At 42.7% G+C, this 25264-nt stretch overlaps 1 protein-coding gene across 1 annotated transcript in view; it reads left to right on the plus strand.

The window, feature by feature from the left end:
• Positions 1-341: 341 nt before the first annotated feature.
• LOC112235825 (WASH complex subunit 5-like) overlaps positions 342-25264 on the plus strand; it is a 51681-nt gene continuing 26758 nt past the window's right edge. Inside the window, 15 exon segments of the mRNA XM_042315432.1 lie at positions 342-474; positions 746-862; positions 865-989; positions 1944-2089; positions 5455-5539; positions 6769-6869; positions 11950-12142; positions 13084-13236; positions 13841-13954; positions 14351-14522; positions 17924-18051; positions 18302-18431; positions 22564-22676; positions 24576-24742; positions 25189-25264. Coding sequence (XP_042171366.1) covers positions 805-862; positions 865-989; positions 1944-2089; positions 5455-5539; positions 6769-6869; positions 11950-12142; positions 13084-13236; positions 13841-13954; positions 14351-14522; positions 17924-18051; positions 18302-18431; positions 22564-22676; positions 24576-24742; positions 25189-25264 — 1761 coding nt within the window. The 5' untranslated portion in view covers positions 342-474; positions 746-804.

The following is a 25264-nucleotide window of genomic DNA, read 5'->3' on the forward strand; positions in this document are numbered from 1 at the left end:
GGGTTAGATAGTAGATAGTGTATAGGTACAGGGTTAGATAGTGTATAGGTACAGGGTTAGATAGTGTATAGGTACAAAGTTAGATAGTGTATAGGTACAGGGTTAGATAGTGCATATTGGTGAGGTTTTAATGGGTGTAGGGTTAGTTAGTAGGCCAATTTTTTTCACAAGGTAATGAATTCATACCACAGAATAGTAGGCTGATACACAGCCAATACAGTAGGTGGCGACATGCACCTATGATATTTGTTTGCGGACCGCCATAATAGCAACGAAGAAGAAGAAGCGGCAGAAAATTCCCACGAAGAAGAAAAGCCCCCTGCTCTTCGTCTTGACTTCGTCGCCACCTAGTGGTCCACAAACACTCTGCAGGGAAGATGAATCATGTGGTTTGTCATGTGATGGTAAACAGGAAGTGAATTGAAAAACTTGAAACGAGCAACTACACTTATCCTATAGGTGTATTACCTTAAGGTGAGTACGGTTGTGAAATGATGCATGTCAAATATTTAGAAAGTTGAAAACTAGTCATCGCTCCGGTCGGTAGAATTCACCGCTTGTTGCAAAAATATATTTCCGGCCACTAGCTTCAAACTAGCCTGCTGGTGATAACTACATATACAATTGTTTCATGTAGCTATCTGAACTCGTTAACATTATACAAATGAATACTATTTAGAGATGCAGTTTTAGTCCCTGGTTTAACCTGTGGCAGCTGTGTCTCTTTTTGTTTATACAATACTAGAGTAGAAGTGGGCCAGAGCCCGAATTGCAGAGGCGCCTTGTCGACCTGAGACCGCCGCCATGGTGGATTTCCTGGCGGAAAACAACCTGTGTGGTCAGGCGGTGCTGAGGATCGTGTCCCGGGAAACGCGATCATAGCCGAGCTCCTCCGCCTCTCGGAGTTCATCCCTGCTGTCTTCAGACTCAAAGACAAGAGCGACCAGCAGAAATACGGAGACATCATCTGTGACTTCAGCTACTTCAAGGTGAGATGGGAGAGGGGGGTTGTCTTGTTGAATGAGTGTGAGATGAGATCACAGTGAAAGGACATTGTTTGGGGTGCACCTCCTTAGGTAATGGACACACACCGCCAGTGTCATGGTTAGGTCTTTCAAGTTATGTGAAGTTATGTTAAGTTATGTCATCTATGAACTAGATTGTTTAGAATGTGTTATGGCATGATGATGAAGTACAAATCAAATCTAATGTTATTTGGTCACATACACATGGTTAGCAGATGTTAATGCGAGTGTAGCGAAATGCTTGTGCTTCTAGTTCCGACAATGCAGTAATAACCAACGAGTAATCTAACTAACAATCCCACAACTACTACCTTATAGACACACAAGTGTAAAGGGATAAAGAATATGTACATAAAAATATATGAATGAGAGATGGTACAGAACGGCATAGGCATGATGATGATGACGATGATGTCCATTGAACCCTTTATACAGGGATAATGTTATCATGATGATGATGTCCATGAAGAGTTACCCTTTATATTCTCCTGTTGCCTTCCAGGGTCCAGTCTTTCCAGTTATCATGATGATGATGATGATGAAGAACAGGGATAATATTATGTCCATTAGTAACCCTTTATATTCTCCTGTTGCCTTCCAGGGTCCAGAGTACTACGACAGTCTTTCCAGTTATCGACAGTATGTCCATTAGTAACCCTTTATATTTCCAGAGTTACGACAGTCTTTCCAGTTATCATGATGATGATGATGATGATGAGGAAGAACAGGGATAATGTTACGTCCATGAGTAACCCTTTATATTCTCCTGTTGCCTTCCAGGGTCCAGAGTACTACGACAGTCTTTCCAGTTATCATGATGATGATGATGATGATGATGAAGCCTTCCAGGGTCCAGGGATAAGTCTTTCCAGTTATCGATCCATGAGTAACCCTTTATATTCTCCTGTTGCCTTCCAGGGTCCAGAGTACTACGACAGTAAGCTAGAAGCCAAACCAGATCTGCAGGATCTGGACGATGAGTTCCGTGAGAATAACCTGGAGATACTCTCACGATTCTACCTGGCGTTTGAAAGTGTCCACAAGTACATCGTTGATCTAATCAGGTCATACAGAATTACCTCCTTACGATATCGACCAGGGTGTCTGTTTTGTATTTACATATTTTTGGTCTGTTCAGTCATTGAGTTGAAGTCTTTACTGTGTGTTGTGTCAAGTAGTCTGTCTCTGTCTCCTCACCATGCTTTATCTAATCAGCTGTCTCTGTCTCCTCACCATGCTTTATCTAATCAGCTGTTCTGTCTCTGTCTCCTCACCATGCTTTATCTAATCAGCTGTTCTGTCTCTGTCTCCTCACCATGCTTTATCTAATCAGCTGTTCTGTCTCTGTCTCCTCACCATGCTTTATCTAATCAGCTGTTCTGTCTCCTCACCATGCTTTACCTAATCAGCTGTTCTGTCTCTGTCTCCTCACCATGCTTTATCTAATCAGCTGTTCTGTCTCCTCACCATGCTTTATCCTAATCAGCTGTTCTGTCTCTGTCTCCTCACCATGCTTTATCTAATCAGCTGTTCTGTCTCTGTCTCCTCACCATGCTTTATCTAATCAGCTGTTCTGTCTCTGTCTCCTCACCATGCTTTATCTAATCAGCTGTTCTGTCTCTGTCTCCTCACCATGCTTTATCTAATCAGCTGTTCTGTCTCTGTCTCCTCACCATGCTTTATCTAATCAGCTGTTTCTGTCTCCTCACCATGCTTTATCTAATCAGCCGTTCTGTCTCTGTCTCCTCACCATGCTTTATCTAATCAGCTGTCTCTGTCTCCTCACCATGCTTTATCTAATCAGCTGTTCTGTCTCTGTCTCCTCACCATGCTTTATCTAATCAGCTGTCTCTGTCTCCTCACCATGCTTTATCTAATCAGCTGTCTCTGTCTCCTCACCATGCTTTATCTAATCAGCTGTTCTGTCTCTGTCTCCTCACCATGCTTTATCTAATCAGCTGTTCTGTCTCTGTCTCCTCACCATGCTTTATCTAATCAGCTGTTCTGTCTCTGTCTCCTCACCATGCTTTATCTAATCAGCTGTTCTGTCTCTGTCTCCTCACCATGCTTTATCTAATCAGCTGTTCTGTCTCTGTCTCCTCACCATGCTTTATCTAATCAGCTGTTCTGTCTCTGTCTCCTCACCATGCTTTATCTAATCAGCTGTTCTGTCTCTGTCTCCTCACCATGCTTTATCTAATCAGCTGTTCTGTCTCTGTCTCCTCACCATGCTTTATCTAATCAGCTGTTCTGTCTCCTCACCATGCTTTATCTAATCAGCTGTTCTGTCTCTGTCTCCTCACCATGCTTTATCTAATCAGCTGTTCTGTCTCTGTCTCCTCACCATGCTTTATCTAATCAGCTGTTTCTGTCTCCTCACCATGCTTTATCTAATCAGCTGTTCTGTCTCTGTCTCCTCACCATGCTTTATCTAATCAGCTGTCTCTGTCTCCTCACCATGCTTTATCTAATCAGCTGTTCTGTCTCTGTCTCCTCACCATGCTTTATCTAATCAGCTGTCTCTGTCTCCTCACCATGCTTTATCTAATCAGCTGTCTCTGTCTCCTCACCATGCTTTATCTAATCAGCTGTTCTGTCTCTGTCTCCTCACCATGCTTTATCTAATCAGCTGTTCTGTCTCTGTCTCCTCACCATGCTTTATCTAATCAGCTGTTCTGTCTCTGTCTCCTCACCATGCTTTATCTAATCAGCTGTTCTGTCTCTGTCTCCTCACCATGCTTTATCTAATCAGCTGTTTCTGTCTCCTCACCATGCTTTATCTAATCAGCCGTTCTGTCTCTGTCTCCTCACCATGCTTTATCTAATCAGCTGTCTCTGTCTCCTCACCATGCTTTATCTAATCAGCTGTTCTGTCTCTGTCTCCTCACCATGCTTTATCTAATCAGCTGTCTCTGTCTCCTCACCATGCTTTATCTAATCAGCTGTCTCTGTCTCCTCACCATGCTTTATCTAATCAGCTGTTCTGTCTCTGTCTCCTCACCATGCTTTATCTAATCAGCTGTTCTGTCTCTGTCTCCTCACCATGCTTTATCTAATCAGCTGTTCTGTCTCTGTCTCCTCACCATGCTTTATCTAATCAGCTGTTCTGTCTCTGTCTCCTCACCATGCTTTATCTAATCAGCTGTTCTGTCTCTGTCTCCTCACCATGCTTTATCTAATCAGCTGTTCTGTCTCTGTCTCCTCACCATGCTTTATCTAATCAGCTGTTCTGTCTCTGTCTCCTCACCATGCTTTATCTAATCAGCTGTTCTGTCTCCTCACCATGCTTTATCTAATCAGCTGTTCTGTCTCTGTCTCTCACCATGCTTTATCTAATCAGCTGTTCTGTCTCTGTCTCCTCACCATGCTTTATCTAATCAGCTGTTCTGTCTCTGTCTCCTCACCATGCTTTATCTAATCAGCTGTTCTGTCTCTGTCTCCTCACCATGCTTTATCTAATCAGCTGTTCTGTCTCTGTCCCCTCACCATGCTTTATCTAATCAGCTGTTCTGTCTCCTCACCATGCTTTATCTAATCAGCTGTTCTGTCTCTGTCTCCTCACCATGCTTTATCTAATCAGCTGTTCTGTCTCTGTCCCCTCACCATGCTTTATCTAATCAGCTGTTCTGTCTGTCTCCTCACCATGCTTTATCTAATCAGCTGTTCTGTCTGTCTCCTCACCATGCTTTATCTAATCAGCTGTTCTGTCTCTGTCTCCTCACCATGCTTTATCTAATCAGCTGTCTCTGTCTCCTCACCATGCTTTATCTAATCAGCTGTTCTGTCTCTGTCTCCTCACCATGCTTTATCTAATCAGCTGTTCTGTCTCCTCACCATGCTTTATCTAATCAGCTGTTCTGTCTCTGTCTCCTCACCATGCTTTATCTAATCAGCTGTTCTGTCTCTGTCTCCTCACCATGCTTTATCTAATCAGCTGTTCTGTCTCTGTCTCCTCACCATGCTTTATCTAATCAGCTGTTCTGCCTCTGTCTCCTCACCATGCTTTATCTAATCAGCTGTTCTGTCTCTGTCCCCTCACCATGCTTTATCTAATCAGCTGTTCTGTCTGTCTCCTCACCATGCTTTATCTAATCAGCTGTCTCTGTCTCCTCACCATGCTTTATCTAATCAGCTGTTCTGTCTCTGTCTCCTCACCATGCTTTATCTAATCAGCTGTTCTGTCTCTGTCTCCTCACCATGCTTTATCTAATCAGCTGTTCTGTCTCCTCACCATGCTTTATCTAATCAGCTGTTCTGTCTCTGTCTCCTCACCATGCTTTATCTAATCAGCTGTTCTGTCTCTGTCTCCTCACCATGCTTTATCTAATCAGCTGTTCTGTCTCTGTCTCCTCACCATGCTTTATCTAATCAGCTGTTCTGTCTCTGTCTCCTCACCATGCTTTATCTAATCAGCTGTTCTTCTCTACAGGTATCTGGATGATCTGTATGAAGGAGTTTACATTCAACAGACCCTGGAGACGGTGCTGCTGAATGAGGATGGAAAACAGCTCCTGGTAAAACAACAACAACATTTATTTTTATTTTACTCGTCAAGTCAGTTAAGAACAAATTGGTATTTTCAATGACGGTGAACTGCCTTGTTCAGGGGAACAGTGGGTTAAACTGCCTTGTTCAGGGGAACAGTGGGTTAACTGCCTTGTTCAGGGGAACAGTGGGGTTAAACTGCCTTGTTCAGGGGAACAGTGGGGTTAAACTGCCTTGTTCAGGGGAACAGTGGGGTTAAACTGCCTTGTTCAGGGGAACAGTGGGGTTAAACTGCCTTGTTCAGGGGAACAGTGGGGTTAAACTGCCTTGTTCAGGGAACAGTGGGGTTAAACTGCCTTGTTCAGGGGAACAGTGGGGTTAAACTGCCTTGTTCAGGGGAACAGTGGGTTAAACTGCCTTGTTCAGGGGAACAGTGGGGTTAAACTGCCTTGTTCAGGGGAACAGTGGGGTTAAACTGCCTTGTTCAGGGGAACAGTGGGGTTAAACTGCCTTGTTCAGGGAACAGTGGGGTTAAACTGCCTTGTTCAGGGGAACAGTGGGGTTAAACTGCCTTGTTCAGGGAACAGTGGGGTTAAACTGCCTTGTTCAGGGGAACAGTGGGGTTAAACTGCCTTGTTCAGGGGAACAGTGGGGTTAAACTGCCTTGTTCAGGGGAACAGTGGGGTTAAACTGCCTTGTTCAGGGGAACAGTGGGGTTAAACTGCCTTGTTCAGGGGAACAGTGGGGTTAAACTGCCTTGTTCAGGGGAACAGTGGGGTTAAACTGCCTTGTTCAGGGGAACAGTGGGGTTAAACTGCCTTGTTCAGGGGAACAGTGGGGTTAAACTGCCTTGTTCAGGGGAACAGTGGGGTTAAACTGTCTTGTTCAGGGGCAGAACGACAGATTTTTACCTTGTCAGCTCGGGAGATTCGATCTTGCAACCTTTCGGTTACTAGTCCAACCACCTGCCTCCCCCCTCTAACCACTAGGCTACCCTGCCGCCCCAATCTCTTGTAATTACTTAGATTTTGTAGAAGGGCCCCGGCGGGGGGGGCGCGTGTTCCCTGGAAGCTTTGTAGCTCTAAGATCAACTTATATATATTTAGGAAAATCGTCCCTGTATGTTTGGCGATGTCCAGAAGGTATGTGAGAGTCCTACGATGTGTTGTTTGTCTCCTTGTTAACCAGTGTGAGGCGCTGTATGTCCTGAAGGTATATGAGAGTCCTACGATGTGCTGTTTGTCTCCTTGTTAACCAGTGTGAGGCGCTGTATCTCTATGGAGTCATGCTGTTGGTTATTGACCAGAAGATGGAGGGGGAGGTCAGAGAGAGGATGCTGGTGTCCTACTATAGATACAGGTGAGACCTTTGCTGCTGTTTTTGGGGGGGAATGGCTTCTACATCCTTTATACATTTCAACCCTTTTAAAAATCAATCCTCTTGTTATTTTGTCAGGGACCCTTTAATGCTGCCAGTAATACTATCTATACTACTGTAATACTATCTATAATACTGTAATACTATCTATACTACTGTAATACTGTAATACTATCTATAATACTGTAATACTATCTATACTACTATCTATACTACTATACTACTATCTATACTACTATCTATAATACTATACTACTATCTATACTACTATCTATACTACTATCTATAAGACTAGCTATACTACTATCTATACTGCTATCTATAATACTATACTACTGCCTATACTACTATCCATACTACTATCTATACTACTATCTATAATACTATACTACTATCTATACTACTATCTATACTACTATCCATACTACTATCTATACTTCTATCTATAAGACTATCTATACTACTATCTATAATACTGTACTACTATCTATACTACTATCTATACTACTATCTATACTACTATACTACTATCTATACTACTATCTATAATACTATACTACTATCTATACTACTATCTATAAGACTAGCTATACTACTATCTATACTGCTATCTATAATACTATACTACTGTCTATACTACTATCTATACTACTATCTATACTACTACCTATACTACTATCTATACTACTATCTATACTACTATCTATAATACTATACTGCTATCTATACTACCATCTATACTACTATATATAATACTATACTACTATCTATACTACCATCTATACTACTATCTATAATACTACTATCTATACTACTATCTATACTACTATCTATAAGACTATCTATACTACTATCTATAATACTGTAATACTATCTATACTACTATCTATAATACTGTACTACTATCTATACTACTATCTATAATACTATACTACTATCTATACTACTATCTATACTACTGTCTATACTACTATCTATAATACTATACTACTATCTATACTACCATCTATACTACTATCTATAATACTATACTACTATCTATACTACTATCTATAAGACTATCTATACTACTATCTACACTACTATCTATAATACTATCTATAATACTGTACTACTATCTATACTACTATCTATAATACTATACTACTATCTATACTACTATCTATAATACTATCTATATTACTGTAGTACTATCTATACTACTATCTATACTACTATCTATAATACTGTACTACTATCTATACTACTATCTATACTACTATCTATAATACTATACTACTATCTATACTACTATCTATACTACTATCTATAATACTGTACTACTATCTATACTACTATCTATAATACTATACTACTATCTATACTACTATCTATACTACTATCTATACTACTATACTACTATCTATACTACTATCTATAATACTATACTACTATCTATACTACTATCTATACTACTGTCTATACTACTATCTATACTACTATCTATACTACTATCTATACTACTATACTACTATCTATACTACTATCTATAATACTATCTATATTACTGTAGTACTATCTATAATACTGTAATACTATCTATACTACTATCTATACTACTATCTATAATACTACACTACTATCTATACTACTATCTATACTCCTATCTATACTACTATCCATACTACTATCTATACTACTATCTATAATACTATACTACTATCTATACTACTATCTATAATACTATACTACTATCTATACTACTATCTATAATACTGTACTACTATCTATACTACTATCTATAATACTATACTACTATCTATACTACTATCTATACTACTATCTATAATACTATACTACTATCTATACTACTATCTATAATACTGTACTACTATCTATACTACTATCTATACTACTATCTATACTACTATCTATACTACTATACTACTATCTATACTACTATCTATAATACTATCTATATTACTGTAGTACTATCTATAATACTGTAATACTATCTATACTACTATCTATACTACTATCTATACTACTATACTACTATCTATACTCCTATCTATACTACTATCCATACTACTATCTATACTACTATCTATAATACTGTACTACTATCTATACTACTATCTATAATACTATACTACTATCTATACTACTATCTATAATACTATCTATATTACTGTAGTACTATCTATACTACTATCTATAAGACTATCTATACTACTATCTATACTACTATCTATAATACTGTACTACTATCTATACTACTATCTATACTACTATCTATAATACTATACTACTATCTATACTACTATCTATACTACTATCTATAATACTGTACTACTATCTATACTACTATCTATAATACTATACTACTATCTATACTACTATCTATACTACTATCTATACTACTATACTACTATCTATACTACTATCTATAATACTATACTACTATCTATACTACTATCTATACTACTATCTATAATACTGTACTACTATCTATACTACTATCTATACTACTATCTATACTACTATCTATACTACTATACTACTATCTATAATACTATCTATATTACTGTAGTACTATCTATAATACTGCAATACTATCTATACTACTATCTATACTACTATACTACTATCTATACTACTATCTATACTACTATACTACTATCTATACTACTATCTATAATACTACACTACTATCTATACTACTATCTATACTCCTATCTATACTACTATCCATACTACTATCTATACTTCTATCTATACTACTATACTGCTATCTATACTACTATCTATACTACTATACTACTATCTATACTACTATCTATACTACTATCTATAATACTATACTACTATCTATACTACTATCTATACTACTATCTATACTGCTATCTATAATACTGTACTACTATCTATACTACTATCTATACTACTATCTATACTACTATCTATACTACTATCTATAATACTGTACTACTATCTATACTACTATCTATACTACTATCTATACTACTATCTATACTACTATACTACTATCTATACTACTATCTATAATACTATCTATATTACTGTAGTACTATCTATAATACTGTAATACTATCTATACTACTATCTATACTACTATCTATACTACTATACTACTATCTATACTCCTATCTATACTACTATCCATACTACTATCTATACTACTATCTATAATACTGTACTACTATCTATACTACTATCTATAATACTATACTACTATCTATACTACTATCTATAATACTATCTATATTACTGTAGTACTATCTATACTACTATCTATAAGACTATCTATACTACTATCTATACTACTATCTATAATACTGTACTACTATCTATACTACTATCTATACTACTATCTATAATACTATACTACTATCTATACTACTATCTATACTACTATCTATAATACTGTACTACTATCTATACTACTATCTATAATACTATACTACTATCTATACTACTATCTATACTACTATCTATACTACTATACTACTATCTATACTACTATCTATAATACTATACTACTATCTATACTACTATCTATACTACTATCTATAATACTGTACTACTATCTATACTACTATCTATACTACTATCTATACTACTATCTATACTACTATACTACTATCTATAATACTATCTATATTACTGTAGTACTATCTATAATACTGTAATACTATCTATACTACTATCTATACTACTATACTACTATCTATACTACTATCTATAATACTACACTACTATCTATACTACTATCTATACTCCTATCTATACTACTATCCATACTACTATCTATACTTCTATCTATACTACTATACTGCTATCTATACTACTATCTATACTACTATACTACTATCTATACTACTATCTATACTACTATCTATAATACTATACTACTATCTATACTACTATCTATACTACTATCTATACTGCTATCTATAATACTATCTATATTACTGTAGTACTATCTATAATACTATGGTATTATATTAGTATAGTATTATATCATTGTCTATCATTTGATTGAAAGAAAAACAAACATTTGATTGGAGCGTGTTACTACCCATACCGTGTTACTACCCGTACCGTGTTACTACCCGTACCGTGTTACTACCCGAACTGTGTTACTACCCATACCGTGTTACTACCCATACCATGTCCTGTTTGTGTGTCCACTACCCATACCATGTCCTGTTTGTGTGTCCTCTACCCATACCATGTCCTGTTTGTGTGTCCACTACCCATACCATGTCCTGTTTGTGTGTCCACTACCCATACCATGTCCTGTTTGTGTGTCCACTACCCATACCATGTCCTGTTTGTGTGTCCACTACCCATACCATGTCCTGTTTGTGTGCCCACTACCCATACCATGTCCTGTTTGTGTGTCCAGTGCCCATACCATGTCCTGTTTGTGTGTCCAGTGCCCATACCATGTCCTGTTTGTGTGTCCAGTGCCCATACCATGTCCTGTTTGTGTGTCCAGTGCCCATACCATGTCCTGTTTGTGTGTCCAGTGCCCATACCATGTCCTGTTTGTGTGTCCAGTGCCCATACCATGTCCTGTTTGTGTGTCCAGTGCCCATACCATGTCCTGTTTGTGTGTCCAGTGCCCATACCATGTCCTGTTTGTGTGTCCAGTGCCCATACCATGTCCTGTTTGTGTGTCCAGTGCCCATACCATGTCCTGTTTGTGTGTCCAGTGCCCATACCATGTCCTGTTTGTGTGTCCAGTGCCCATACCATGTCCTGTTTGTGTGTCCAGTGCCCATACCATGTCCTGTTTGTGTGTCCAGTGCCCATACCATGTCCTGTTTGTGTGTCCAGTGCCCATACCATGTCCTGTTTGTGTGTCCAGTGCCCATACCATGTCCTGTTTGTGTGTCCAGTGCCCATACCATGTCCTGTTTGTGTGTCCAGTGCCCATACCATGTCCTGTTTGTGTGTCCAGTACCCATACCGTGTCCTGTTTGTGTGTCCAGTACCCATACCATGTCCTGTTTGTGTGTCCAGTGCCCATACCATGTCCTGTTTGTGTGTCCAGTGCTGCCCGCTCCTCAGCGGACTCTAACCTGGATGACATCTGTAAGCTGCTGCGGAGTACTGGCTACTCCAGCCAATCAGGGGCCAAGCGGCCAGCTAACTACCCCGAGAGCTACTTCCAGAGAGTACCTATCAGTTCTACCTTCATCAGCATGGTGATCGGGAGGCTGCGCTCTGATGACATCTATAACCAGGTAAGACTCAAAGATTCCTTGATTTAAAAATAATAATAATATTAATTTAAACCATTCGTTTTCTTACCTTTTTAAAAGGAGTTACTCGCGTCATACTAACCCACTGTTTTCCTAGTTAGTAATGTAAACACTCCATTGGCTCCCTTTAGGTGGTTAGTAACCTAGAACTGAATGACATTTCTTACACACTCACTAATGCTACAATATTACGTTGTCTTGAATGTTTTATTCAATCTATTTGTATGTTATGATCATGAAATCGTCTGATTCTCAGATCCATGTTTCGTCCTGTCTCTAAAGCTGTCCTGTGTCTCCTAAAGCTGTCCTGTGTCCCCTAAAGCTGTCCTGTGTCTCCTAAAGCTGTCCTGTGTCTCCTAAAGCTGTCCTGTGTCTCCTAAAGCTGTCCTGTGTCTCCTAAAGCTGTCCTGTGTCTCCTAAAGCTGTCCTGTGTCTCTAAAGCTGTCCTGTGTCTCTAAAGCTGTCCTGTGTCTCTAAAGCTGTTCTGTGTCTCTAAAGCTGTCCTGTGTCTCTAAAGCTGTCCTGTGTCTCTAAAGCTGTCCTGTGTCTCTAAAGCTGTCCTGTGTCTCCTAAAGCTGTCCTGTGTCTCTAAAGCTGTCCTGTGTCTCTAAAGCTGTTCTGTGTCTCCTAAAGCTGTCCTGTGTCTCTAAAGCTGTTCTGTGTCTCCTAAAGCTGTCCTGTGTCTCTAAAGCTGTCCTGTGTCTCCTAAAGCTGTCCTGTGTCTCCTAAAGCTGTCCTGTGTCTCTAAAGCTGTCCTGTGTCTCTAAAGCTGTCCTGTGTCTCTAAAGCTGTCCTGTGTCTCTAAAGCTGTCCTGTGTCTCTAAAGCTGTCCTGTGTCTCCTAAAGCTGTCCTGTGTCTCTAAAGCTGTCCTGTGTCTCTAAAGCTGTCCTGTGTCTCTAAAGCTGTCCTGTGTCTCCCCCAGGTGTCTGCGTACCCTCTGCCTGAGCATCGCAGCACAGCGTTGGCTAACCAGGCTGCCATGCTGTATGTCTGTCTCTACTTCATTCCCTCCATACTTCAGACTCAACAGGCCAAGATGAGGGAGATAGTGGACAAGTACTTCCCTGATAACTGGGTGAGAGACTGTATCTAAACTCTACTTCCCTGATAACTGGGGTGAGAGACTGTATCTAAACTCTACTTCCCTGATAACTGGGGTGAGAGACTGTATCTAAACTCTACTTCCCTGATAACTGGGGTGAGAGACTGTATCTAAACTCTACTTCCCTGATAACTGGGGTGAGAGACTGTATCTAAACACTACTTCCCTGATAACTGGGTGAGAGACTGACTCTACTTCCCTGATAACTGGGTGAGAGACGCCATCTAAACTCTACTTCCCTGATAACTGGGTGAGAGACTGACTCTACTTCCCTGATAACTGGGTGGGAGACTGTATCTAAACTCTACTTCCCTGATAACTGGGTGAGAGACTGTATCTAAACTCTACTTCCCTGATAACTGGGGTGAGAGACTGTATCTAAACTCTACTTCCCTGATAACTGGGTGAGAGACTGACTCTACTTCCCTGATAACTGGGTGAGAGACGCCATCTAAACTCTACTTCCCTGAATACTAGGAAAAACATTAGGAGTACTTGTTTATCTTGATGCGGTATATTTCCCTAGGCCTCCAGCCGTTACGCTGGTTTCAAGTATTGACAATGTCTCCCGTTGCAGGTCATCAGTGTCTACATGGGAATCACTGTGAATCTGGTGGAGGCTTGGGAACCGTATAAAGCTGCCAAGATCGCCCTCAACTACACCCTGGACTCAGCCAATATCAGAGAGCAGGTACGACTCAGCCAATATCAGAGAGCAGGTACGACTCAGCCAATATCAGAGAGCAGGTACGACTCAGCCAATATCAGAGAGCAGGTACGACTCAGCCAATATCAGAGAGCAGGTACGACTCAGCCAATATCAGAGAGCAGGTACGACTCAGCCAATATCAGAGAGCAGGTACAGAGGCTAACGGGCTTACTGACAAAACATCTACTAACGTGAAATGGTTTTCACTCGGTTTCCCATCAGGCCTTGTTACAGACGTGACTCTCCCATCATATCCTTCACAAGTTGTTGTGTAAAATGTGGAAGGTTCGAGGGCCTGCTTATGCCATGCTTATGACTGCCATGTTATAACACCTTTTATAACACCCTATAACTAACCGTACGTCAACCCTCCTCTAGGCCAGTCGTTATTCAGTCAGCATGGAGGGCCTGAGGCCACAGATCCAGCAGCTGCTGAAGGAAGGGTTCCTGAGAGAGGAGATCGTCCTGGATAACGTCCCTAAGCTGCTCAACTGTCTCCGGGACTGTAACGTTTCCATACGCTGGCTGATGCTACACACTGCAGACTCCGGTAGGGCCTTTCTGTTGACGTCTAGGTCCATGCATCAAATGGGCTTACAACTGATTTATGGAAGCATCTATAAAGGCCTTATGAAGGGTTCAGGAAGTATCCATAAAGGCCTTATGGAGGGTTCAGGAAGCATCCATAAAGGCCTTATGAAGGGTTCAGGAAGTATCCATAAAGGGTTCATGAAGCATCCATAAAGGGTTCAGGAAGCATCCATAAAGGGTTCAGGAAGTATCCATAAAGGCCTTATGAAGGTTTCAGGAAGCATCCATAAAGGGTTCAGGAAGTATCCATGAAGGGTTCAGGAAGCATCCATAAAGGCCTTATGAAGGGTTCATGAAGCATCCATAAAGGGTTCAGGAAGCATCCATAAAGGGTTCAGGAAGCATCCATAAAGGGTTCAGGAAGCATCCATAAAGGGTTCAGGAAGCATCCATAAAGGGTTCATGAAGCATCCATAAAGGGTTCATGAAGCATCCATAAAGGGTTCATGAAGCATCCATAAAGGGTTCATGAAGCATCCATAAAGGGTTCAGGAAGCATCCATAAAGGCCTTATAAAGGTGACGCTGTGTCACGCCAGGCGATACTATATCACGCCAGGCGATACTATATCACGCCAGGTGCTCCTATATCACGCCAGGCGCTCCTATATCACGCCAGGCGGCGCTGTGTCACGCCAGGTGCTCCTATATCACGCCAGGTGCTCCTATATCACGCCAGGCGCTCCTATATCACGCCAGGCGCTCCTATATCACGCCAGGCGATACTATATCACGCCAGGCGATACTATATCACGCCAGGCGCTCCTGTGTCACTTCAGGCGGCGCTGTGTCACGTCAGGCGGCGCTGTGTCACGTCAGGCGGCGCTGTGTCATGCCAGGTGCTCCTATATCACGCCAGGCGATACTATATCATGCCAGGTGCTCCTATATCACGCCAGGCGCTCCTATATCACGCCAGGCGCTCCTATGTCACGCCAGGCGCTCCTATGTCACGCCAGGCGGCGCTGTGTCACGTCAGGCGGCGCTGTGTCACGTCAGGCGGCGCTGTGTCACGTCAGGCGGCGCTGTGTCACGCCAGGCGGCGCTGTGTCACGCCAGGTGCTCCTATATCATGCCAGGCGATACTATATCACGCCAGGTGCTCCTATATCATGCCACAGGCGCTCCTATATCACGCTAGGCGCTCCTATATCACGCCAGGTGCTCCTATATCACGCCAGGCGCTCCTATATCACGCCAGGCGCTCCTATATCACGCCAGGCGCTCCTATATTACGCCAGGTGATGCTGTGTCACGCCAGGCGATACTATGTCACGCCAGGCGATACTATATCACGCCAGGCGATACTATATCACGCCAGGCGATACTATATCACGCCAGGCGACACTATCACGCCAGGCGACACTATATCACGCCAGGCGACACTATATCACGCCAGACGACACTATATCACGCCAGGCGACACTATATCACGCCAGGCGATACTATATCACGCCAGGCGGCGCTGTGTCACGCCAGGCGATACTATATCACGCCAGGCGGCGATACTATATCACGCCAGGCGGCGCTCCTATATCACGCCAGGCGGCGCTCCTATATCACGCCAGGCGCTCCTATATCACGCCAGGCGATACTATATCACGCCAGGTGCTCCTATATCACGCCAGGCGGCGCTGTGTCACGCCAGGCGTTACTATATCACGCCAGGCGGCGCTCCTATATCACACCAGGCGATACTATATCACGCCAGGTGCTCCTATATCACGCCAGGCGGCGCTGTGTCACGCCAGGCGATATTATATCACGCCAGGCGGCGCTCCTATATCACGCCAGGCGGCGCTGTGTCACGCCAGGCGATACTATATCACGCCAGGCGGCGCTGTCACGCTAGGCGATACTATATCACGCCAGGCGGCGCTCCTATATCACGCCAGGCGGCGCTCCTATATCACACCAGGCGGCGCTCCTATATCACACCAGGCGCTACTATATCACGCCAGGCGGCGCTGTGTCACGACAGGCAATACTATATCACGCCAGGCGGCGCTCCTATATCACGCCAGGCGATACTATATCACGCCAGGCGATACTATATCACGCCAGGCGGCGCTCCTATATCACGCCAGGCGATACTATATCACGCCAGGCGACACTATATCACGCCAGGCGACACTATATCACGCCAGGCGATACTATATCACGCCAGGTGCTCCTATATCACGCCAGGCGACACTATATCACGCCAGGCGACACTATATCACGCCAGGCGACACTATATCACGCCAGGCGACACTATATCACGCCAGGCGATACTATATCACGCCAGGTGCTCCTATATCACGCCAGGCGACACTATATCACGCCAGGCGACACTATATCACGCCAGACGACACTATATCACGCCAGGCGACACTATATCACGCCAGGCGATACTATATCACGCCAGGCGCTCCTATATCACGCCAGGCGATACTATATCACGCCAGGCGGCGCTCCTATATCACGCCAGGCGATACTATATCACGCCAGGTGCTCCTATATCACGCCAGGCGGCGCTGTGTCACGCCAGGCGTTACTATATCACGCCAGGCGGCGCTCCTATATCACACCAGGCGATACTATATCACGCCAGGTGCTCCTATATCACGCCAGGCGGCGCTGTGTCACGCCAGGCGATATTATATCACGCCAGGCGGCGCTCCTATATCACGCCAGGCTGCGCTGTGTCACGCCAGGCGATACTATATCACGCCAGGCGGCGCTGTCACGCTAGGCGATACTATATCACGCCAGGCGGCGCTCCTATATCACACCAGGCGGCGCTCCTATATCACACCAGGCGCTACTATATCACGCCAGGCGGCGCTGTGTCACGACAGGCAATACTATATCACGCCAGGCGGCGCTCCTATATCACGCCAGGCGATACTATATCACGCCAGGCGATACTATATCACGCCAGGCGGCGCTCCTATATCACGCCAGGCGATACTATATCACGCCAGGCGACACTATATCACGCCAGGCGACACTATATCACGCCAGGCGATACTATATCACGCCAGGTGCTCCTATATCATGCCAGGCGGCGCTGTGTCACGCCAGGCGATACTATATCACGCCAGGCGGCGCTCCTATATCACGCCAGGCGGCGCTCCTATATCACGCCAGGCGATACTATATCACGCCAGGTGATACTATATCACGCCAGGCGGTGCTCCTATATCACGCCAGGCGGCGCTGTGTCACGCCAGGCGATACTATATCACGCCAGGTGCTCCTATATCACGCCAGGCGGCGCTGTGTCACGCCAGGTGATACTATATCACGCCAGGCGGTGCTCCTATATCACGCCAGGCGATACTATATTCCTAAACTGTGTTGTCTTTTTTTCTTTCAGCCTATGATCCCAACAACAAGCGTCTGCGCCAGATCAAAGACCAGGTGATCAACGACTCCAAGTACAACCCCAAGATCCTGTTCCAGGTACTCCTAGACACCGCCCAGTTTGAGTTCACCCTCAAAGAGGTGAGTCTGAACAGTATCATATGTGATTTGATGCCAAGTCATGTTGTAATTACACAATTTTAAAAAACAAACACGTGTCGGGTCTCTGAATATAAATGGTGAATACACCATCTGTGTCCCCCCCCTGACGTGTCGGGTCTCTGAATATTTATGGTGAATACACCATCTGTGTCCCCCCCTGACGTGTCGGGTCTCTGAATATTTATGGTGAATTCACCATCTGTCCCCCCCTGTTGATTTTCCCTCTCAGATGTTCAAGAAGATGCTGTCAGAGAAGCAGCTGAAATGGGAGAGTTATCGAACTGAGGGATCTGAGAGGATGACCGAGCTGGCTGAGGTCTTCTCTGGGGTCAAGCCTCTAACCAGAGTGGAGAAGAATGGTGAGATGGATGATAGCGGAACTAGCTACGACATCGAAACACACATAATTACCACAGCTGGTAGTTCGACATTAAAACACATAATTACCACAGCTGGTAGTTCGACATTAAAACACATAATTACCACAGCTGGTAGTTCGACATTAAAACACATAATTACCACAGCTGGTAGTTCGACATTAAAACACACATAATTACCACAGCTGGTAGTTCGACATTAAAACACACATAATTACCACAGCTGGTAGTTCGACATTAAAACACACATAATTACCACAGCTGGTAGTTCGACATTAAAACACACATAATTACCACAGCTGGTAGTTCGACATTAAAACACACATAATTACCACAGCTGGTAGTTCGACATTAAAACACACATAATTACCACAGCTGGTAGTTCGACATTAAAACACACATAATTACCACAGCTGGTAGTTCGACATTAAAACACATAATTACCACAGCTGATAGTTCGACATTAAAACACATAATTACCACAGCTGGTAGTTCGACATTAAAACACATAATTACCACAGCTGATAGTTCGACATTAAAACACACATAATTACCACAGCTGATAGTTTGACATTAAAACACATAATTACCACAGCTGGTAGTTCGACATTAAAACACACATAATTACCACAGCTGGTAGTTCGACATTAAAACACACATAATTACCACAGCTGGTAGTTCGACATTAAAACACACATAATTACCACAGCTGGTAGTTCGACATTAAAACACACATAATTACCACAGCTGATAGTTCGACATTAAAACACATAATTACCACAGCTGGTAGTTCGACATTAAAACACATAATTACCACAGCTGGTAGTTCGACATTAAAACACATAATTACCACAGCTGGTAGTTCGACATTAAAACACATAATTACCACAGCTGGTAGTTCGACATTAAAACACACATAATTACCACAGCTGGTAGTTCGACATTAAAACACACATAATTACCACAGCTGGTAGTTCGACATTAAAACACACATAATTACCACAGCTGGTAGTTCGACATTAAAACACACATAATTACCACAGCTGGTAGTTCGACATTAAAACACACATAAACACAGCTGGTACATTATAATTACCACAGCTGGTAGTTCGACATTAAAACACACATAATTACCACAGCTGGTAGTTCGACATTAAAACACACATAATTACCACAGCTGGTAGTTCGACATTAAAAACACATAATTACCACAGCTGGTAGTTCGACATTAAAACACACATAATTACCACAGCTGGTAGTTCGACATTAAAACACACATAATTACCACAGCTGGTAGTTCGACATTAAAACACACATAATTACCACAGCTGGTAGTTCGACATTAAAACACACATAATTACCACAGCTGGTAGTTCGACATTAAAACACACATAATTACCACAGCTGGTAGTTCGACATTAAAACACACATAATTACCACAGCTGGTAGTTCGACATTAAAACACACATAATTACCACAGCTGGTAGTTCGACATTAAAACACACATAATTACCACAGCTGGTAGTTCGACATTAAAACACACATAATTACCACAGCTGGTAGTTCACAATCTGGACTCCGTACTCTTATTGTGACTTCTGGTTGGAGTCAATCACTGAAACTGTTGATATGTGTGAGGTATACTGTACACTGACTGGACAAAGCATTAGGAACACCTGCTCTTTCCATGACATCGACTCACCAGGTGAAAGATATGATCCCTTATTGATGTCACTTGTTAAATCCACTTCAATCAGTGTAAATGAAGGGGAGGAGACAGGTTAAAGAATTATTTGTTTAAGCCTTGAGACAATTGAGACATGGATTGTGTACCATGCAGAGGGTGAATGGGTAAGACAGAAGATTTAAGTGCCTTTGAACGAGGTATGGTAGTAGGTGACAGGCGCCCCCGGTTTGTGTCAAGAACTGCAACGCTGCTGGGTTTTTCCACACTCAACAGTTTCCCGTGTGTATCAAGACTGGTCCACCACCCAATCTGTGGGAAACATTGGAGTCAACATGGTCCAACATCCCATTTGAACGCCTTCGACACCTTGTGGAGTCCACGGCCCCGGCAAACTGAGGCTGTTCTGAGGGGAAAAGGGGGTGCAACTCAATATTAGGAAGGTGTTCCTAATGTTTTGTGTAGTCAGTGTACATGCTCTTAAAAGCTTGTGGCTCACTGTACCATACTTATTCCTGTTGCAGGCTCACTGTACCATACTTATTCCTGTTGATGGCTCACTGTACCATATTTATTCCTGTTGCAGGCTCACTGTACCGTACTTATTCCTGTTGATGGCTCACTGAACCGTACTTATTCCTGTTGATGGCTCACTGAACCGTACTTATTCCTGTTGATGGCTCACTGAACCATACTTATTCCTGTTGATGGCTCACTGAACCATACTTATTCCTGTTGATGGCTCACTGAACCATACTTATTCCTGTTGATGGCTCTCTGAACCATACTTATTCCTGTTGATGGCTCACTGTACCGTACTTATTCCTGTTGCTGGCTCACTGTACCGTACTTATTCCTGTTGCAGGCTCACTGTACCGTACTTATTCCTGTTGCAGGCTCACTGTACCATACTTATTCCTGTTGCAGGCTCACTGTACCATACTTATTCCTGTTGCAGGCTCACTGTACCGTACTTATTCCTGTTGATGGCTCACTGAACCGTACTTATTCCTGTTGATGGCTCACTGAACCGTACTTATTCCTGTTGATGGCTCACTGAACCATACTTATTCCTGTTGATGGCTCACTGAACCATACTTATTCCTGTTGATGGCTCTCTGAGCCATACTTATTCCTGTTGATGGCTCACTGAACCATACTTATTCCTGTTGATGGCTCACTGAACCATACTTATTCCTGTTGATGGCTCACTGAACCATACTTATTCCTGTTGATGGCTCACTGTACCGTACTTATTCCTGTTGCTGGCTCACTGTACCGTACTTATTCCTGTTGCAGGCTCACTGTACCGTACTTATTCCTGTTGCGGGCTCACTGTACCATGCTTATTCCTGTTGCAGGCTCACTGTACCATACTTATTCCTGTTGCGGGCTCACTGTACCATGCTTATTCCTGTTGCAGGCTCACTGTACCGTACTTATTCCTGTTGCGGGCTCACTGTACCATGCTTATTCCTGTTGATGGCTCACTGTACCGTACTTATTCCTGTTGCAGGCTCACTGTACCATGCTTATTCCTGTTGCAGGCTCAATGAACCATACTTATTCCTGTTGCAGGCTCACTGAACCATACTTATTCCTGTTGCAGGCTCACTGTACCATACTTATTCCTGTTGATGGCTCTCTGAGCCATACTTATTCCTGTTGATGGCTCACTGAACCATACTTATTCCTGTTGATGGCTCACTGAACCATACTTATTCCTGTTGATGGCTCACTGTACCGTACTTATTCCTGTTGCTGGCTCACTGTACCGTACTTATTCCTGTTGCAGGCTCACTGTACCGTACTTATTCCTGTTGCGGGCTCAGTGTACCATGCTTATTCCTGTTGCAGGCTCACTGTACCATACTTATTCCTGTTGCGGGCTCACTGTACCATGCTTATTCCTGTTGCAGGCTCACTGTACCGTACTTATTCCTGTTGCGGGCTCACTGTACCATGCTTATTCCTGTTGATGGCTCACTGTACCGTACTTATTCCTGTTGCAGGCTCACTGTACCATGCTTATTCCTGTTGCAGGCTCACTGAACCATACTTATTCCTGTTGCAGGCTCACTGAACCATACTTATTCCTGTTGCAGGCTCACTGTACCATACTTATTCCTGTTGATGGCTCTCTGAGCCATACTTATTCCTGTTGATGGCTCACTGAACCATACTTATTCCTGTTGATGGCTCACTGAACCATACTTATTCCTGTTGATGGCTCACTGTACCGTACTTATTCCTGTTGCTGGCTCACTGTACCGTACTTATTCCTGTTGCAGGCTCACTGTACCGTACTTATTCCTGTTGCGGGCTCACTGTACCATGCTTATTCCTGTTGCAGGCTCACTGTACCATACTTCCATTCTAAATGTGTTAGATGTTGTGTGTTGTTGACGTGGTTGTTGTTGTGTTGGACAGAGAACCTGCAGGCATGGTTCAGGGAGATCTCGAAGCAGATCGAGTCTCTGAACTACGAGGACTCCACCGCTGCAGGCAGGAAGACCGTTCAGCTGATACAGGCCCTCGTAGAGGTGAGGCTGGGAAATTCACCACAAACAACAACGACTAGAACGTGAACAAGAGTACAGTTATTTTATCTCTGGGTTACACTCTTAGTGACCGTTACATGGTAACACTCTTAGTGACCGTTACATGGTAACACTCTTAGTGACCGTTACATGGTAACACTCTTAGTGACCGTTACATGGTAACACTCTTAGTGACCGTTACATGATCACTATATTACATGGTAGCACTCTTAGTGACCGTTACATGGTAACACTCTTAGTGACCGTTACATGGTAACACTCTTAGTGACCGTTACATGGTTACACTCTTAGTGACCGTTATATGATCACTATATTACATGGTAACACTCTTAGTGACCGTTATATGATCACTATATTACATGGTAACACTCTTAGTGACCATTACATGATCATTATGTTACATAGTAACACTCTTAGTGACCATTACATGGTAACACTCTTAGTGACCATTACATGGTAACACTCTTAGTGACCATTACATGATCACTGTATTACATGGTAACACTCTTAGTGACCGTTACATGGTAACACTCTTAGTGACCGTTACACGGTAACACTCTTAGTGACCATTACATGATCACTATATTACATGGTAACACTCTTAGTGACCGTTACATGGTAACACTCTTAGTGACTGTTACATGGTAACACTCTTAGTGACCGTTACACGGTAACACTCTTAGTGACCGTTACATGGTAACCCTCTTAGTGACCGTTACACGGTAACACTCTTAGTGACCGTTACACGGTAACACTCTTAGTGACCGTTACATGGTAACACTCTTAGTGACCGTTACATGGTAACACTCTTAGTGACCGTTACATGGTAACACTCTTAGTGACCGTTACATGGTAACACTCTTAGTGACCGTTACATGGTAACACTCTTAGTGACCGTTACATGGTAACACTCTTAGTGACCGTTACATGATCACTATATTACATGGTAACACTCTTAGTGACCGTTACATGGTAACACTCTTAGTGACCATAACATGGTAACACTCTTAGTGACCGTTACATGGTAACACTCTTAGTGACCGTTACATGGTAACCCTCTTAGTGACCGTTACATGGTAACACTCTTAGTGACCGTTACATGGTAACACTCTTAGTGACCGTTACATGGTCACTATATTACATGGTAACACTCTTAGTGACCGTTACATGGTAACACTCTTAGTGACCGTTACATGGTAACACTCTTAGTGACCGTTACATGGTAACACTCTTAGTGACCGTTACATGGTCACTATATTACATGGTAACACTCTTAGTGACCGTTACATGGTAACACTCTTAGTGACCGTTACATGGTAACACTCTTAGTGACCATTACATGATCACTATATTACATGGTAACACTCTTAGTGTAATCAGTGATTACATTGGAACACTCTTCGACATTTGTATCCCTTCGATTTGATATACAATGATGCTGCTTTGTCCAAAAATATGTTGTAAAAATTTGTTGTAACTTTTCAGTGAAAAGCTCAACTTTTCTCATGTTCATTCTACCAGCCGAGTGGATAAGAGACTTGGAAGTGTGGAAACAGGAGACTATATAAACCCTGACTTCCCGTCCTCTCCTTACCAATTAACCCTGATTTCCGTCCTCTCCTTACCTATATAGCCTGACTTCCTGTCCTCTCCTTACCTATAAACCCTGACTTCCTGTCCTCTCCTTACCTATAAACCCTGACTTCCTGTCCTCTCCTTACCTATAAACCTTGACTTACTGTCCTCTTCTTACCAATAAACCCTGACTTCCTCTGCTTACCTATAAACCATGACTTCCTGTCCTCTCCTTACCTATAAACCCTGACTTCCTGTCCTTACCAATAAACCCTGACTTCCTGTCCTCTCCTTACCTGTGCTCAGGTTCAAGAGTTCCACCAGTTGGAGTCCAACCTGCAGGTGTGTCAGTTCCTGGCTGACACCAGGAAGTTCCTTCACCAGATGATCAGGACTATCAACATCAAGGAGGAGGTTCTGATCACCATGCAGATAGTAGGAGACCTGTCTTACGCATGGCAGATCATAGACAGGTAGGGGTTATGTATGGGTTATGAATGGTCCTGATCACCATGCAGATAGTAGGAGACCTGTCCTACGCATGGCAGATCATAGACAGGTACACACTGACCAACTACAAATTACCAGTTTCATGATAACATAGTCAGGTCTCTCTTGCAAATATGATCTCAGTGAGACTAACCTGGTCAAATAAGAACCCAGGGAGACTAACCTGGTCAAATAAGAACCCAGGGAGACTAACCTGGTCAAATAAGAACCCAGGGAGACTAACCTGGTCAAATAAGAACCCAGGGAGACTAACCTGGTCAAATAAGAACCCAGGGAGACTAACCTGGTCAAATAAGAACCCAGGGAGACTAACCTGGTCAAATAAGAACCCAGGGAGACTAACCTGGTCAAATAAGAAATATATAAATTTGCCATTTTGAATGTTTTTTTTCTTTGGTTGTTTTCCCAGCTTCACGTCCATCATGCAGGAGAGTATCAGAGTGAACCCATCCATGGTGACCAAACTACGAGCAACCTTCCTAAAG

This window comes from Oncorhynchus tshawytscha, unplaced genomic scaffold (assembly GCF_018296145.1).
Source record: "Oncorhynchus tshawytscha isolate Ot180627B unplaced genomic scaffold, Otsh_v2.0 Un_contig_2238_pilon_pilon, whole genome shotgun sequence".
NCBI classification, from domain to species: domain Eukaryota; kingdom Metazoa; phylum Chordata; class Actinopteri; order Salmoniformes; family Salmonidae; genus Oncorhynchus; species Oncorhynchus tshawytscha.